The 12,978-nt window shown below is 49.6% G+C and overlaps 1 protein-coding gene across 2 annotated transcripts in view; it reads right to left on the reverse strand.

Moving 5' to 3' along the window:
• The window catches only part of OTUD7A (OTU deubiquitinase 7A), a 94,088-nt gene that overhangs the window by 29,966 nt on the left and 51,144 nt on the right, over positions 1-12,978 (reverse strand). The window contains exons 2-5 of one of the 2 annotated variants that reach the window (XM_066239979.1): positions 11,431-11,548; positions 5,760-5,869; positions 4,461-4,563; positions 2,815-2,969 (exon numbers count right to left, since the gene is read on the reverse strand). In XM_066239979.1, coding sequence (XP_066096076.1) covers positions 2,815-2,965 — 151 coding nt within the window. In that variant the 5' untranslated portion in view covers positions 2,966-2,969; positions 4,461-4,563; positions 5,760-5,869; positions 11,431-11,548. The remainder of the gene's footprint in view (positions 1-2,814; positions 2,970-4,460; positions 4,564-5,759; positions 5,870-11,430; positions 11,549-12,978) is intronic. The other variant, XM_066239980.1, reaches the window with a different exon arrangement.

A 12,978-nucleotide genomic window follows, 5' to 3' on the forward strand; every position in this document is an offset into this window, starting at 1 on the left:
AACGATCCAATTAAAATATGGACAAAGGAACTGAATAGACCCTTCTCCACAGAGGACATGCAGTTGGCCAATAGGCATATGAAAAGATGTTCAGCATCTCTAATCATCAGAGAGATGCAAATTAAAACCACAATGAGATACCACCTCACACCTGTCAGAATGGCGCTCATCAATAAATCAACACACGACAGGTACTGGCGAGGGTGTGGAGAAAAGGGAACCCTCCTGCACTGCTGGTGGGAATGCAGACTGGTGCAGCCTCTGTGGAGAACAGTATGGAGATTCCTCAAAAAATTAAAAATGGGCCCTGGCCGGTTGGCTCAGCGGTAGAGCGTCGGCCTAGCGTGCGGAGGACCCGGGTTTGATTCCCGGCCAGGGCACACAGGAGAAGCGCCCGTTTGCTTCTCCACCCCTCCGCCGCGCTTTCCTCTCTGTCTCTCTCTTCCCCTCCCGCAGCCAAGGCTCCATTGGAGTAAAGATGGCCCGGGCGCTGGGCATGGCTCTGTGGCCTCTGCCTCAGGCGCTAGAGTGGCTCTGGTCGCAACATGGCGACGCCCAGGATGGGCAGAGCATCGCCCCCTGGGGGGCAGAGCACCGCCCCTGGTGGGCGTGCCAGGTGGATCCCGGTCGGGTGCATGCGGGAGTCTGTCTGACTGTCTCTCCCTGTTTCCAGCTTCAGAAAAATGAAAAAAAAAAAAAAAAAATTAAAAATGGAACTGCCTATGACCCAACGATTCCACTTCTGGGAATTTATCCAAAGAAACCAGAAACACTAATTCAAAAAAAGATATGCAACCCCAGCCTGACCAGACCAGGCAGTGGCGCAGTGGATAGAGTGTTGGACTGGGACGCACAGGACCCAGGTTCAAAACCCTGAGGTTTACCGGTTTGAGCATAGGCTCATCGGGCTTGAACATGGGCTCACCAGCTTGAGCGCAGGGTAACTGGCTTGAGCATGGGATCATAGACATGACCCCATGGTCGCTGGCTGGAGCCCAAAAGTTACTGGCTTGAAGCCCATGGTTGCTGGTTTGAGCCCAAGGTCGCTGACTTGAGCAAAGGGTCACTTGCTCTGCTGGAGCTCCCTGGTCAAGGCACATGTGAGAAAGCAATCAATGAAAAACTAAGGAGCTGCAATGAAGAACTGATGCTTCTTATCTCTCTGTCTGTCCCTCTCTCTGTCCCTCTCTCTGTCTCTGTCACACACACACACACACACACAAAGAAGATATGCACCCCTATGTTCATTGCAGTGTTATTTACAATAGCCAAGATTTGAAAGCAGCCCAGTGACCATCAGTAGACGAGTGGATAAAAAAGCTGCGGTACTTTTACACAATGGAGTACTACGCAGCCATGAAAAAGAAGAAGGAACTCTTATCTTTTGCGATAGCATGGATGGACCTGGAGAGCATTGTGCTAAGTGAGGTAAGTCAGTCAGAGAGAGACAAGTACCCTATGATCTCACTCCTTATGTGGAATATCTCATGAACAAAATGAACTAACCAGCAAAACAGAGACAGACTCCTACACAGAGAGCAGGCTGACAGCTGTCGGGGCTGGGAAGGGGCTGGGAGAGGGGGGTGGAGGGATTGAGAAAAAAAAAAGACAAAAAGAACAAAAGAAAAAACTCATGGAGAGGGACAATAGTGTGGTGCTGGCTGGGGTTAGGGGCCAGGAGGAGGAGGAGAGGAGAAGGAAGAGAAATGGTGATGACTGGACACTGGACGTGGGAGGGGTACAGAGGGTGTCTGGTGGAGCTGAGCCCCTGAAACCAGTGTCATTTTGTTAACCGGGGTCGCCCCAATAAATCCAATTTAAAAATGACGCGATGATTACACCATTTTCTCAGAGCCTTCCCATGGTGGCTCTTAATTTTCAATAGGATTGAATAGCTACCTCCACCATTCACAGAAATGTATAATAACTTATATTTTTCCCAAGTGCATAAAGGAACCATTGAGACTTATAATGCCTGACCCAGTACTAACTACTCCCACCAAGGACAGTTGATACATTTGAAGCAAAGAGGAATCATTAAAAAAAAATATCTTTTTTCTTTTCACATATGTAGTTGTCTAAGATGTTATAACTGGCTCTACCCAGCGCTTCTACTACACACACACACACACACACACACACACACACACACACACACACACACATATTTCAAAGTGATACAAAGTAAATCCATTCAAGAGACTGGGACAGAAATTAAAGTTAATTTTTAGTCCATTGTAATTAGAGCCGAATTAGTATTGGAAAACATTCTTCTACGTGTGAACATTTTTCCTGTAGCAAATGATACGGACTCTAAAAGCCCGAGGATCAGTTTTGCTTTCTTACTTGTGAATTACCACCATCAATTTTAGTGGTGACCAGGTGTTGCTTCCCCCGCCCCATACACACACACAAAAACGTTGGCTTGAAGCATTTTTGTCTCTCAGCTAAGACAGAGATAAGCGGCTCAGGTCTTCCAAACAAGTGTTTCTGAAATGTTCTGTAATTTCTGTTCTACTGACTATATTTTCTTAAAAAAAAAAAAAAGTTAGATTTTGACTTATCTCTAAGCTTTAACACAAAATGCCTTCTGCACTTCTTCCTGCGGAGAGCTGAATGACCCATTCCGTACCCAAAATAAAGTCAAGATTCGCACAAACGATGGCATTCACCGACGCCTGCTTTTAGAAACTTTGAGAGGGGTCCAAGCACCAGCGCTGTTGTCGAATGACAAGACATCTTACCTGTTCTCACTGAGCTGGCAGGTAGTGGCTGCTAAGAGGAGGGTCGTGGGAGGGCGAGGAGGCAGCTTACCTTCCAGCAGGTCTCTGGCCAGACCAGGTTCTGCCCCCGTGGACCGAACAAAGTCTGACAGGACTGCGTCCATATCAAGAGTCATAGGATCATGTAGAAGGGCTGCCCAACACTCGGCCGAGGTGGGGTTGGGGAGCAGACTAGAAACCATCCATCTGCAAGAAGAGACGAGAGGGGCCAAGGTGACAGGCGTGTCCGGGTGCCTGGGGACCCCCGTGGAGAGCCCCAGAGCGGGGGAGGAGCCCTTCCCATCAGCCATGACGTGTTCTTGAGCTGGCTGGAGACCACCGCCTGATTCTTCACTTGAGGTAAAAGTCCGAGTCCAGTTCCATCCCTCCGTACAGAACCATGACCAAGCCCAGTGCTTCTGACCTCGCTCTCAGGTCCAGCGATGCCGGCTGAACAGAAGACAGACTCGACTGGAGAGGTTCATTATGAGTTACCGGAGTTTTAAGCCTCTCCCAAGTTGTGGACACGAAAGAAACACGTGGACAGTGCAACTGTGTTGCCCGCTCTACCACAACCCGCCTTTAGCAGTGAACCAGCCCCCTCCACCCCTCCCCACTCCCCACTCCCCACCCAGCCCTCACTCAACTCCTAGAAAAGACCCACAGTCGACTGAAATACCAAACTAGCGGACGGGGACTCCTGCGCTATCTGCCCCTCTCTCTCCCGTCCGAGAATGGTCACGGTCCACGCCCAATCATCCAGCAGCATTCATAAGGACGTCAGACTTCCGTGGCAGAATAACCCCAGTTGGGAAGATACAACAGGCCTCCTGTACCCTGATCACAGGCGTCACCAGCTCCCATTGCCGGTGGAAAACTCAGCCGGCACACGGCATGCGGGAGTGTCCTGCTAGTGACCCACACTGCGCCATTGGGGAATACCCGTCAGAGCTGAGAAATGCAAACGCATTTCTGTGTTTGCATCGATAAGGGGTCAATCAATTATGGCCCGTGGTTCCAGAGTGGTGCACACTCATTTTCATCAATCAAGTGGTACTGGACTCGGACACGCCTGCCCACTCATGGACAAATCGCCTGCGATTGTTTTTCTGCATGTGGCTGAGTTGAGCGGCTGGAAGAGGGAGCCCACAGACTCCCAACTATTTACTCTCCGGACCTCTGCAGGGGCTGGAAGAGGGAGCCCACAGACTCCCAACTATTTACTCTCCGGACCTCTGCAGGGGCTGGAAGAGGGAGCCCACAGACTCCCAACTATTTACTCTCCGGACCTCTGCAGGGAGCGTGCTGAGCCCAGAGAAGATGATGGAGAAAATCTTCTACTGGCATAAAGTCCGGGTGGGGTCAATCAACACACTGTGTGTGTGTCGGGGGAGGGGGTTAAATCTGTGCTACTGAGGAGTGTCCTGTTCTTTCTTTTTGAAATAACTCCTTGGACCATGGCTCCTGCTTCGGAGCGGGGATGCTGGCCTCGCCTCAGCCCCAGATGAACCTCGGTGAGCTCCCCTGGGCCGTGGAAGACGGGAGGGAAACAGCTCCTCTAAGGGGCAGACCTTGGGGACTGGGGACAATGAGGGATGTCCATTATTGACGCACCCCCCTCACCAGGCCCCTACTCAGATGGTTGTTTTTTTTTTTTTTGCTTGCTTGATGTGTCTAGAAACAAGAAAGTTACTGGACCTGATGTTTATGGCACCAACTAGGAGACTGTCTTCTTCCTCCTCTCCACGCGCCGCTGTGCCGGGGCCTCGGTCGGGCGAGGGTCTGCTTTAGCCCTGTCCACCTGGGGGGGGGCACATCAGAGGACAAGTGCATGTTATTCCCCTCGCCCTCGGACAGAGGCAGGAGGCTGCCTTCCCTCCTCTTGCCTTCCGTAAGCGCAGAAGCGTCTATACCAGGGGTCCCCAAACTTTTTACACAGGGGGCCAGTTCACTGTCCCTCAGACCGTTGGAGGACCGGACTATAAAAAAAACTATGAACAAATCCCTATGCACACTGCACATATCTTATTTTAAAGTAAAAAAAAAAAAAAAAAAAAGGGAACAAATACAATATTTAATAAATCAACAAACTGGCCAGTATTTCAATGGGAACTATGGGCCTGCTTTTGACTAATGAGATGGTCAATGTGCTCCTCTCACTGACCACCAGTGAAAGAGGTGCCCCTTCCAAAAGTGTGGTGGGGGCCAGATAAATGGCCTCAGGGGGCCTAATGTGGCCTGCGGGCCGTAGTTTGGGGACCCCTGGTCCATACGGACAGCTGTCAGCTTGGGACAGGGAGGCAGAAAGCCAGGAGACCGGCCCTCACGTGCAAAGCTGGTGGGTCGAATAGAAAGTCCACGCCTGGTGGGATCACGGGATAGGTGCACCAGCCCTAGACCCACCCAACTCTGGATTCCTGATCATGTCCCTGATCCAAAATAATGTATCTGTTCAGGCCAAGCGGGTCAGATATTCGGTTACTTGTGGCTCAACTGATCCCCAGCTCATACATGGAAAGTAGAAGGATCAGGACGAGAAGCCACAGGAAGAAGGGAATCACCGGGGAATTCCCTTTGTAAACACAAACACGAAACTGGAGAGATGGGTGAAGGGAATGGTGACTTTAGAAAAAGCCAGGCCAGCGAGGAAGGGCCCACCAGGGGTCTCTGATAACAGGAGAGGAAGGAGCTGTGCAGATTCTCAGACAAGCCCCTGGGGTTTTCAGGGGCCGCCCCGGTCATCCCTGGAACATCTTGCTCCGGATCCACACCGAGAGAGAGAAAGACATTCCCCTCAAGATGGAATCCCCTCTTTCCTCCATTTCTGTGATCTGCCGTTATTAACTGAGCCCCTGCTCTGTCTTCTGCGCGGTGGGGGACGCCACCTGGAGTCTGACCCAGGTTCTGCCTTCAGAGTCTCAAGGCTGGTGGCCTCGACGTGTGGCGGCGAGCATGCTGGTGTGTCCACCGAGGTCAGTTATCACGCCGGACACTTACGGTTCAGACGCCGCGGCCGTCAGGCGTCCGGGAGCGCATGGCACCGTTGCTGGTGGCACTGGGCCATCATCGCCCCCGGCGGAGGTGCGTGACTGCCGTCCCTGAGGGCCCTGGAAGAGACCACAAGGATAGAAGACACTCTTCCTACTTTCTCAAGAGGGAGGATTTAAGATTCCCATCTTAAGAATTAAGTTTCCACACTTGAAAAATCTAAATAGTCATATTTTAATTTTCGAAGGGGTGTTAGATAGTCAATATACACCTGTGATGGTCCCGAGAGTGAACCCACACCCTTCCTCTCCTTCCCCAACCCACGGGCCCACCTTCAGTTTTTAGAAGTTATAGATCTTATTTTTACTTCAAGTAAGTTTATAGCACTTATATGAATATTCTTTGTGTGTATGTGTGTGTGTGTGTGTGTGTGTGTGACAGAGAGAGAGAGAGAGAGAGAGAGAGACAGATAGGGACAAACAGGAAGGGAGAGAGATGAGAAGCATCAATTCTTCGTTGAAGTAACTTAGTTGTTCATTGATTGCTTTTTCATAGGTGCCTTGACCTGGGGGGCTACAGCAGAGTCAGTGACCCCTTGCTCAAGCCAGAGACCTTGGGCTTTAAGCCAGTGACTTTTAGGTTCAAGCCAGCAACCATGGGGTCATGTCTATGATCCCATGTTCAAGCCAGATTAGCCCGCGCTCAAGCAGGCAACCTCGAGGTTTCGAACCTGGGTTCTCTGTGTCCCAGTCCAGTGCTCTATCCACTGCGCCACCACCTGGTCAGGCTGAATATATATTTATTTTAAAATCCAATGTGAGAGTTAATTAATGCATATAACCTTTCATTTCCAAACTGGAAAAGACCATTAGTTGAATATAATTCCCTTCCCTTCCTATGCTCCTGCTATATTTTGTTGAAATCATTGAACAGGTTCTAAATCTTTCCATTGCTTCCCCTTTCCTCAGGAACCATTTCTTAGCAATTGCCTCAAGCCTCATGGCTTATATTATTAATTACATACGTGGCTGTGTTTGACTGCCTGTTAATTAATTGCCGATCATTTATATATCTCTTGTTTCTCCCTTATTGAATCTTTTTTTAAAAAAAAAAATTTACCAGAGGGAATCATGGAGTGGTTATTTCAAAAAAAAAACACCCAGTTTTTGTCAACCGTCACATCTCCAAGTTCCTGAACAGGAATGGGAAGAGGTTGCATCTCAGGTCAATAAATGAGACTCCCATGGCTGACGGCACCTGGACAAGAAAGAAGGTGGAGGTCTCCTCCTTCTCCATTTAGGAAACTTACTACGAAGCTCCAGTAACAGTGGAGGCAGAGGGAGAGGGGAGGAAGCCGCCGAGGAGAGAAGTCTGAAGCCATCCGAGGCTGGTACGTGGGTGACGTTTCGTGAGGTGGGGGCACGAGAATAGAAGCCTGCCAGCGCCTCCTCCAGGCAGGTGTGGCTCAGACCATCCGGGAGGGCGGCTACGCTCAAAGGTTGACTTCCAAGGCAGATAGGAAGCCTTATTATTGGAGAAACCGGCCACCTAGGACTTTCATAGCCAGAGAGGAGAAGCCAATGTCTGGCTTCAGACCTTCAAGAGACAAGACAGCCTGACTCTCCCATCAGGGGTTTGTGTGCAGCTGGAGACTTTAATTTAAAGCCAACGCTCGCTGACCATTCTGAAAATCCCGGGGCCCGTAGGAAGCACGCCACGTCTTCCACTCTGCCTGTGCTCTATAAAGTCTGGTGACAGCGCATCTGGGTACAAGGTGGTTGACCCGAATATTTTAAACGCACTGCGGGGACCTACCGTTCAGGAAAAAGCTATTCTTTTCAAAATATTACTGCCCAACAGATACATATATATCTATATTTTTGGCCAAGGACAATGGCATATCCGGGAGTTCTTCTTTCCCTTAGTGTCAGAAAACCACTTCCTTTCTCTGGCCAAGTCAACCCTTCAGACACAATCTGGCCCACAGGTTACAAAGCTCAGAGCCCCGAGGAGTGGGGACCCGTGTGTCCCCTTCTGGTTCACTGCAGCTTCCAAAACTCACAGGAAGTTACGGGGAAGCCATGGCTTTTGTTTCTGCTTAAAGGGCTGTTTCTGTGGTTGTTCTGTTGTTTGCTTCTTTGCTCTTTTTTTTTGTGTGTGTGTTTTTTTCCGAAGTGAGAAGCAGGGATGCAGAGAGACAGACTCCCGCATGCCCCCAACCGGGATCCACCCGGCGTGACCACCAGGGGGCGATGCTCTGCCCATCTGGGGCGTTGCTCTGTTGCAACCAGAGCCATTCTAGCACCTGAGGCAGAGGTCATGGAGCCATCCTCAGCGCCCAGGCCAACTTTGCTCCAATGGAGCCTTGGCTGTGGGAGGGGAAGAGAGAGACAGAGAGGAAGGAGAGGGGGAGGGGTGGAGAAGCAGATGGGCGCTTCTCCTGTGTGCCCTGGCCGGGAATCGAACCTGGGACTTCTGCACGCCAGGCTGACGCTCTACCACTGAGCCAACCAGCCAGGGCCTCTTTCTTTTCTTTTATCTTTCAATGTGAACTCATTGTTGTATTTCTCATGGGCATTGAATTTCACTGAGCTAGATTCAGCACACAGCTTCTGTCCCTCGTCACCCTCCTCCTCGTGGGTGAGCTGGCACACCTGTCCTGCCGCGTCTACGAAGCGGCGAGGCTGGAAGGGAGACAGAGCTGTGACCACCAGAGACCCGTTTCTGGGCTCCACGAAACGACAAACAGATAATGTGTCCCTTTGGGAATGGTCACGGACCAAGGTGGAGCCCGTCCCACAAAAGTGGCACCCGGCCTGCAGTTTTTTTTTCCATCATTAGCACCCGACGGTCACGAGGCGTTGACGGAACACAGAGTGTTCTGGCCCGGAAGGGCCTTCGACACCAACCCCGGCTCCAACACCTTCATCTGGCCAACGGAGAACTCGGACTTTGACGGGAAGCGACTTCTCCAAGATCAACAGCAGGTCAGCGACTTTCGGGAGGAGGGCCAACATCTTCTGAGCCAAACGAAGCTTTTTTGCTTGGTGTGTGTCCTGTGTGTGTGTGTACATTTCATTATCCCATTATGCTTTTTTCCCTCCCAAAAAATGCATTTCAAAAATTCAGATGGATCCTGTCTCTAGTATTCTCCGCAAAAACTCCACCTGGAGGCAAACCGAGGCAGGAAGCTCTGCTGGCCTCCGGCCACAACACCACAGCACGTTGTGACTGCTCGTGGGACGCAGCCCTCTCTCCCTGGTCACCTGTTCTAGAACAGGACGTGATATGGGAATGACGCCCCCCCCCCCCACATTTGCAGAATCAAATGTGCAGGCCTCCTCTTAAAACTCCTAAAAAAGTGTTGACATGCAATCCAAAAAAACCCACAAAAAAAACAAAACCAAAAACTCATAAATACAGAGAACAGATAGATGGTTCCCAGAGGCAGGGTTGAGGGAATGGAAGAAATGGGTCAAAAGGTACAAACTCCCCCCCAGTCAGAAGATAAATACATCCTGAGGAGGCCTCCTCCAGCATGCTGACTCCAGTTAACACGACTGTATTCTTGTGTGTCTGAAAGTTGCTAAGAGAGTAAGTAGATCTTAGAATTTCTGGAAGCAAGACAAAGAAATTGTGACAATGTCAGGGGAGGGATGGTAACTGAATGGCAATAATGTTTTCAGTGTAGGTAGACTCAAATCATCATGCTGACACTAATACAATGTGCTACACAATTGTATCTGAAGAAAACGGTAAAAAAAAAAAAAAAAAAAAAAAGTGTTGATGAAAATTCCCGGGAGTAGTATCACAAAAAAACCTCCTGGCTGTGTCATTTGCTTCACACACGAATTTTTGCTGCTGCACACCTGTAAGCGGTATCTGGTCCTCGGAATGAGTTATTTCATCCTCTTATCCACGTCAGTGCGGAGGAGAATGAGCCCACCAATTTTCTTCCTGATTTATACGAAAGGATGCTAATAACGTAATGAAACATTGTTCTCCCACTGGATTACATATTAGAGCAGAAGGTCTTATTATTTTCTTTTTTTGAGAGAGAGAGAGAGAGAGAGAGAGAGAGGAGGGGGGGAGAGAGAAGCATCAACTATCTGTTCCACTTAGTTGTGTCATTGGTTGTTTCTTGTATGTGTCCTGAGCTGGAACTGACGACCTCGGTGCTCCGGGAGGACTCTCTATTATTCACGGTGCTCACCAGCCAGGGCCCTATGGCATTCAACCACCTCATCCTCAGCCTCGGAGCCACACCATATGCTGCTACTATGTGTCTTGCGTGTTACCACCCAGAGATCATCTGGATTGCTCTTTACTTTTTTGGGATCTAATTTCAAAGACTTGCAACTTTTGTTTAAAAGCTGTTAAGTCCTAATCTTAAAAAAAAAAAAAAAATTGCCACTTTTAAACAAGTGATAGCATGTGGCTGAACTGGGACATGTAGAGACACTGGAATTACTTTTTTTTTTTTTTTTTTTTTTTTAGTTTTATATGCCATGGAGAAACACCAAGGAAGTGAAATAAAAAATAAGAGAAAACCACGTTTATGGCATGACATCAAGAGCATAAACAGGTATATAAAAGAACAAAAGAAAATGGACTAAATCAGCGGTTCTCAACCTGTGGGTCGCGACCCTGGTGGGGACGCCTAAAGCCATCGGAAAATACATGATGCATATCAGGTATTTACATTCTGAATCATAACTGTAGCAAAATTACAGTTATGAAGTAGCCACCAAAATTATTTTTTGGTTTGGGGTCACCGCAACATGAGGAACTGTATTGCGGGGTCACGGCATTAGAAAGGTTGAGAACCACTGGACTAAATAGTACCATGAAGCCAAATCTGCCGATCTAGTTTTTAAAAAGTATTTATTTTGTTGATTTGAGAGAGAAGAAGGAAGAGAGAGAGAGAGAGAGAGACAGAAACATCGATCTGTTCCCGTATATGCCCTGACCAGGGATCGAACCAGCGACCTCTGTGCTTTGGGGATGATGCTCTAACCAGCCGAGCCATCTATCGGCCTGGGATTCCTGCCTGGCTTCAGAAGGCCTCCTCGGATGGTCTTCTAAACTCTAATATTTATACAGTCTGGCTCTGTGCTCCCACATGAAGACTTAAAACCCATCTGGGATCGACTCGCATGGAGATGCCATATTGTTGGCACCCTGATTCCACGCCATTTCAACACGATCAGTTAGTATTGGATACGGATGAAACACGCTGCCCTTTTCTCCCATTGAGTTCAAAGACATCAATGATCTCAACCTGCTCGCAAAACCTCCACTTGCTCTCAGAGATTTCCTACGTATTTCTTTGTTGGGGGCTCTGTTTTGATTTGGTACCTTCCGTATCTGACACCAGCCCCCTCTTACCCTTCTTTTTGCGAGCACGGCTTGCAGATGTTCGTGAGCCTGGGCTCAGTTCAGACACTGCAGCAGCTACCAGCTGAAACTGTGACCTGCTCTGGTGCGCAGGCACGCTTTGAGAGGTGGCAGGTTCGATCCCAGGCCACGGCAATAGGCACATATCCCAATATAGCCCGCCCCGTGATTTTTTGTTTGTTTGTTTGTTTGGGTTTCCCGATGCATAGGGACGTTATGTTTACGCGGTACGGTAGTCTATTAAGTGTGCAACAGAGTCATGTGCAAAAATAAATGTACGTACCTTAATTAAAAATGCTTTATTGCTAAGAAAAGGCTAGCCATCATCTGACCTTTCAGCGAGCTGTGATCTCTCTGCTGGGGGAGAGGGTCTGGCCTTGATGTTGCCCAAAACGCAGCATCTGTAAAATCAGAGCAGAGCGACGCATGTTGATACGGCCGTGTGAAGGTCAGAGGGCTGGTTTTTGTCTTCAGATTCAGTTTTCCTGGTCCCGGCACGTAGCTTTTTTTTTTTTTTTTTCCCAATGAAGGGATATCCTTTGCAAATTGGAGATACCCAATGTACTAATCGATAATGTTGAAACGGCACGGAGACACGTCAGTAAAAACCCCAAAACAAAACAGACAAGAGGCCCCCACCTCACATGGTCCATAAAAACTGAAGTCAATGCGCGTCATAGATTGGTATGTGAAGCACGGAGCTATCCAATCTCTTTTAGAGGGAAGAAGACAATAGAGAAAAGCTCTTTAGGACTTGGGGCTGGGTGACCTTCACAAAGCACAGTCAGTCATCAACTGGATTTCGTCAAAATTCAGATTAGGAGGCCCTGGCCGGTTGGCTCAGTGGTAGAGCGTCGGCCTGGCGTGTGAGAGTCCCGGGTTTGATTCCCGGCCAGGGCACACAGGAGAAGCGCCCATCTGCTTCTCCACCCCTCCCCCTCTCCTTCCTCTCTGTCTCTCTCTTCCCCTCCCGCAGCCGAGGCTCCATTGGAGCAAAGTTGGCCCGGGCGCTGGGGATGGCTCCTTGGCCTCTGCCCCAGGTGCTAGAACGGCTCCTATTGCAGCGAAGCAACAACAGGGATCTGTTTGCCGGTGTGAGTAAAAGCAGTTCAGACCGAGTGGGAGCGATCAGTAGCACCCTCGATGGATGCCCAGCTACACGTCTGTAAGGACGCTTTCAAAAAATGTGGACGGATGGGAGTTGGATTGGAAAAGTCCCAAACAAGCCTGTGTATTAGCCTCTGACCTGAGGGATCTTTTATACTCCATCGCCCCCTGGTGGGCATGCCGGGTGGTTCCTGGTGGGGCGCCTGTGGGAGTCGGTCTGCCTGCCTCCTCACTTCTCACTTCAGAAAAACACACACACACAAAGAAGTCACTCGCTCTGTGACTTCCTGGGGCACACGGGACAAACACTCCCGGCCACGGCACTTTATCGGGGTGACTCTGCTGACGGCACCACACTTCTCTGTAAGATAGTGTGGGTACAGCCAGATTCAGTGCAGTGGACACATGTTCTCTTTCTATTGAAATAGGTCCTTCTTCCTGGTCCTTTTCCTCCTAGAAGGCTTGCTCTTGGTTACATCCCATATCCACAGTCGTTATTTTCCTTTGTGCGTCCCTGTACGTGTCACGCCCGGGCTGCAGTAAGTCCGACCCAATCTGCAGCCCAGAACAGCCTCCCGGCGACTGCTGACCCATCAGTCATGGCCGATGACCACTTGTAACTGGCTCAGCGCCCCCTCCTCTCCCCCCCCCCCCAGAAAGCTCTCCTATCCTATAGCATCTCAGCTGGCATGGTGGGCTCTGGAGTCCCGACCCATCACCCCAC

The sequence above is a fragment of the Saccopteryx bilineata genome, chromosome 7 (assembly GCF_036850765.1).
Source record: "Saccopteryx bilineata isolate mSacBil1 chromosome 7, mSacBil1_pri_phased_curated, whole genome shotgun sequence".
In the NCBI taxonomy this organism is placed as follows: domain Eukaryota; kingdom Metazoa; phylum Chordata; class Mammalia; order Chiroptera; family Emballonuridae; genus Saccopteryx; species Saccopteryx bilineata.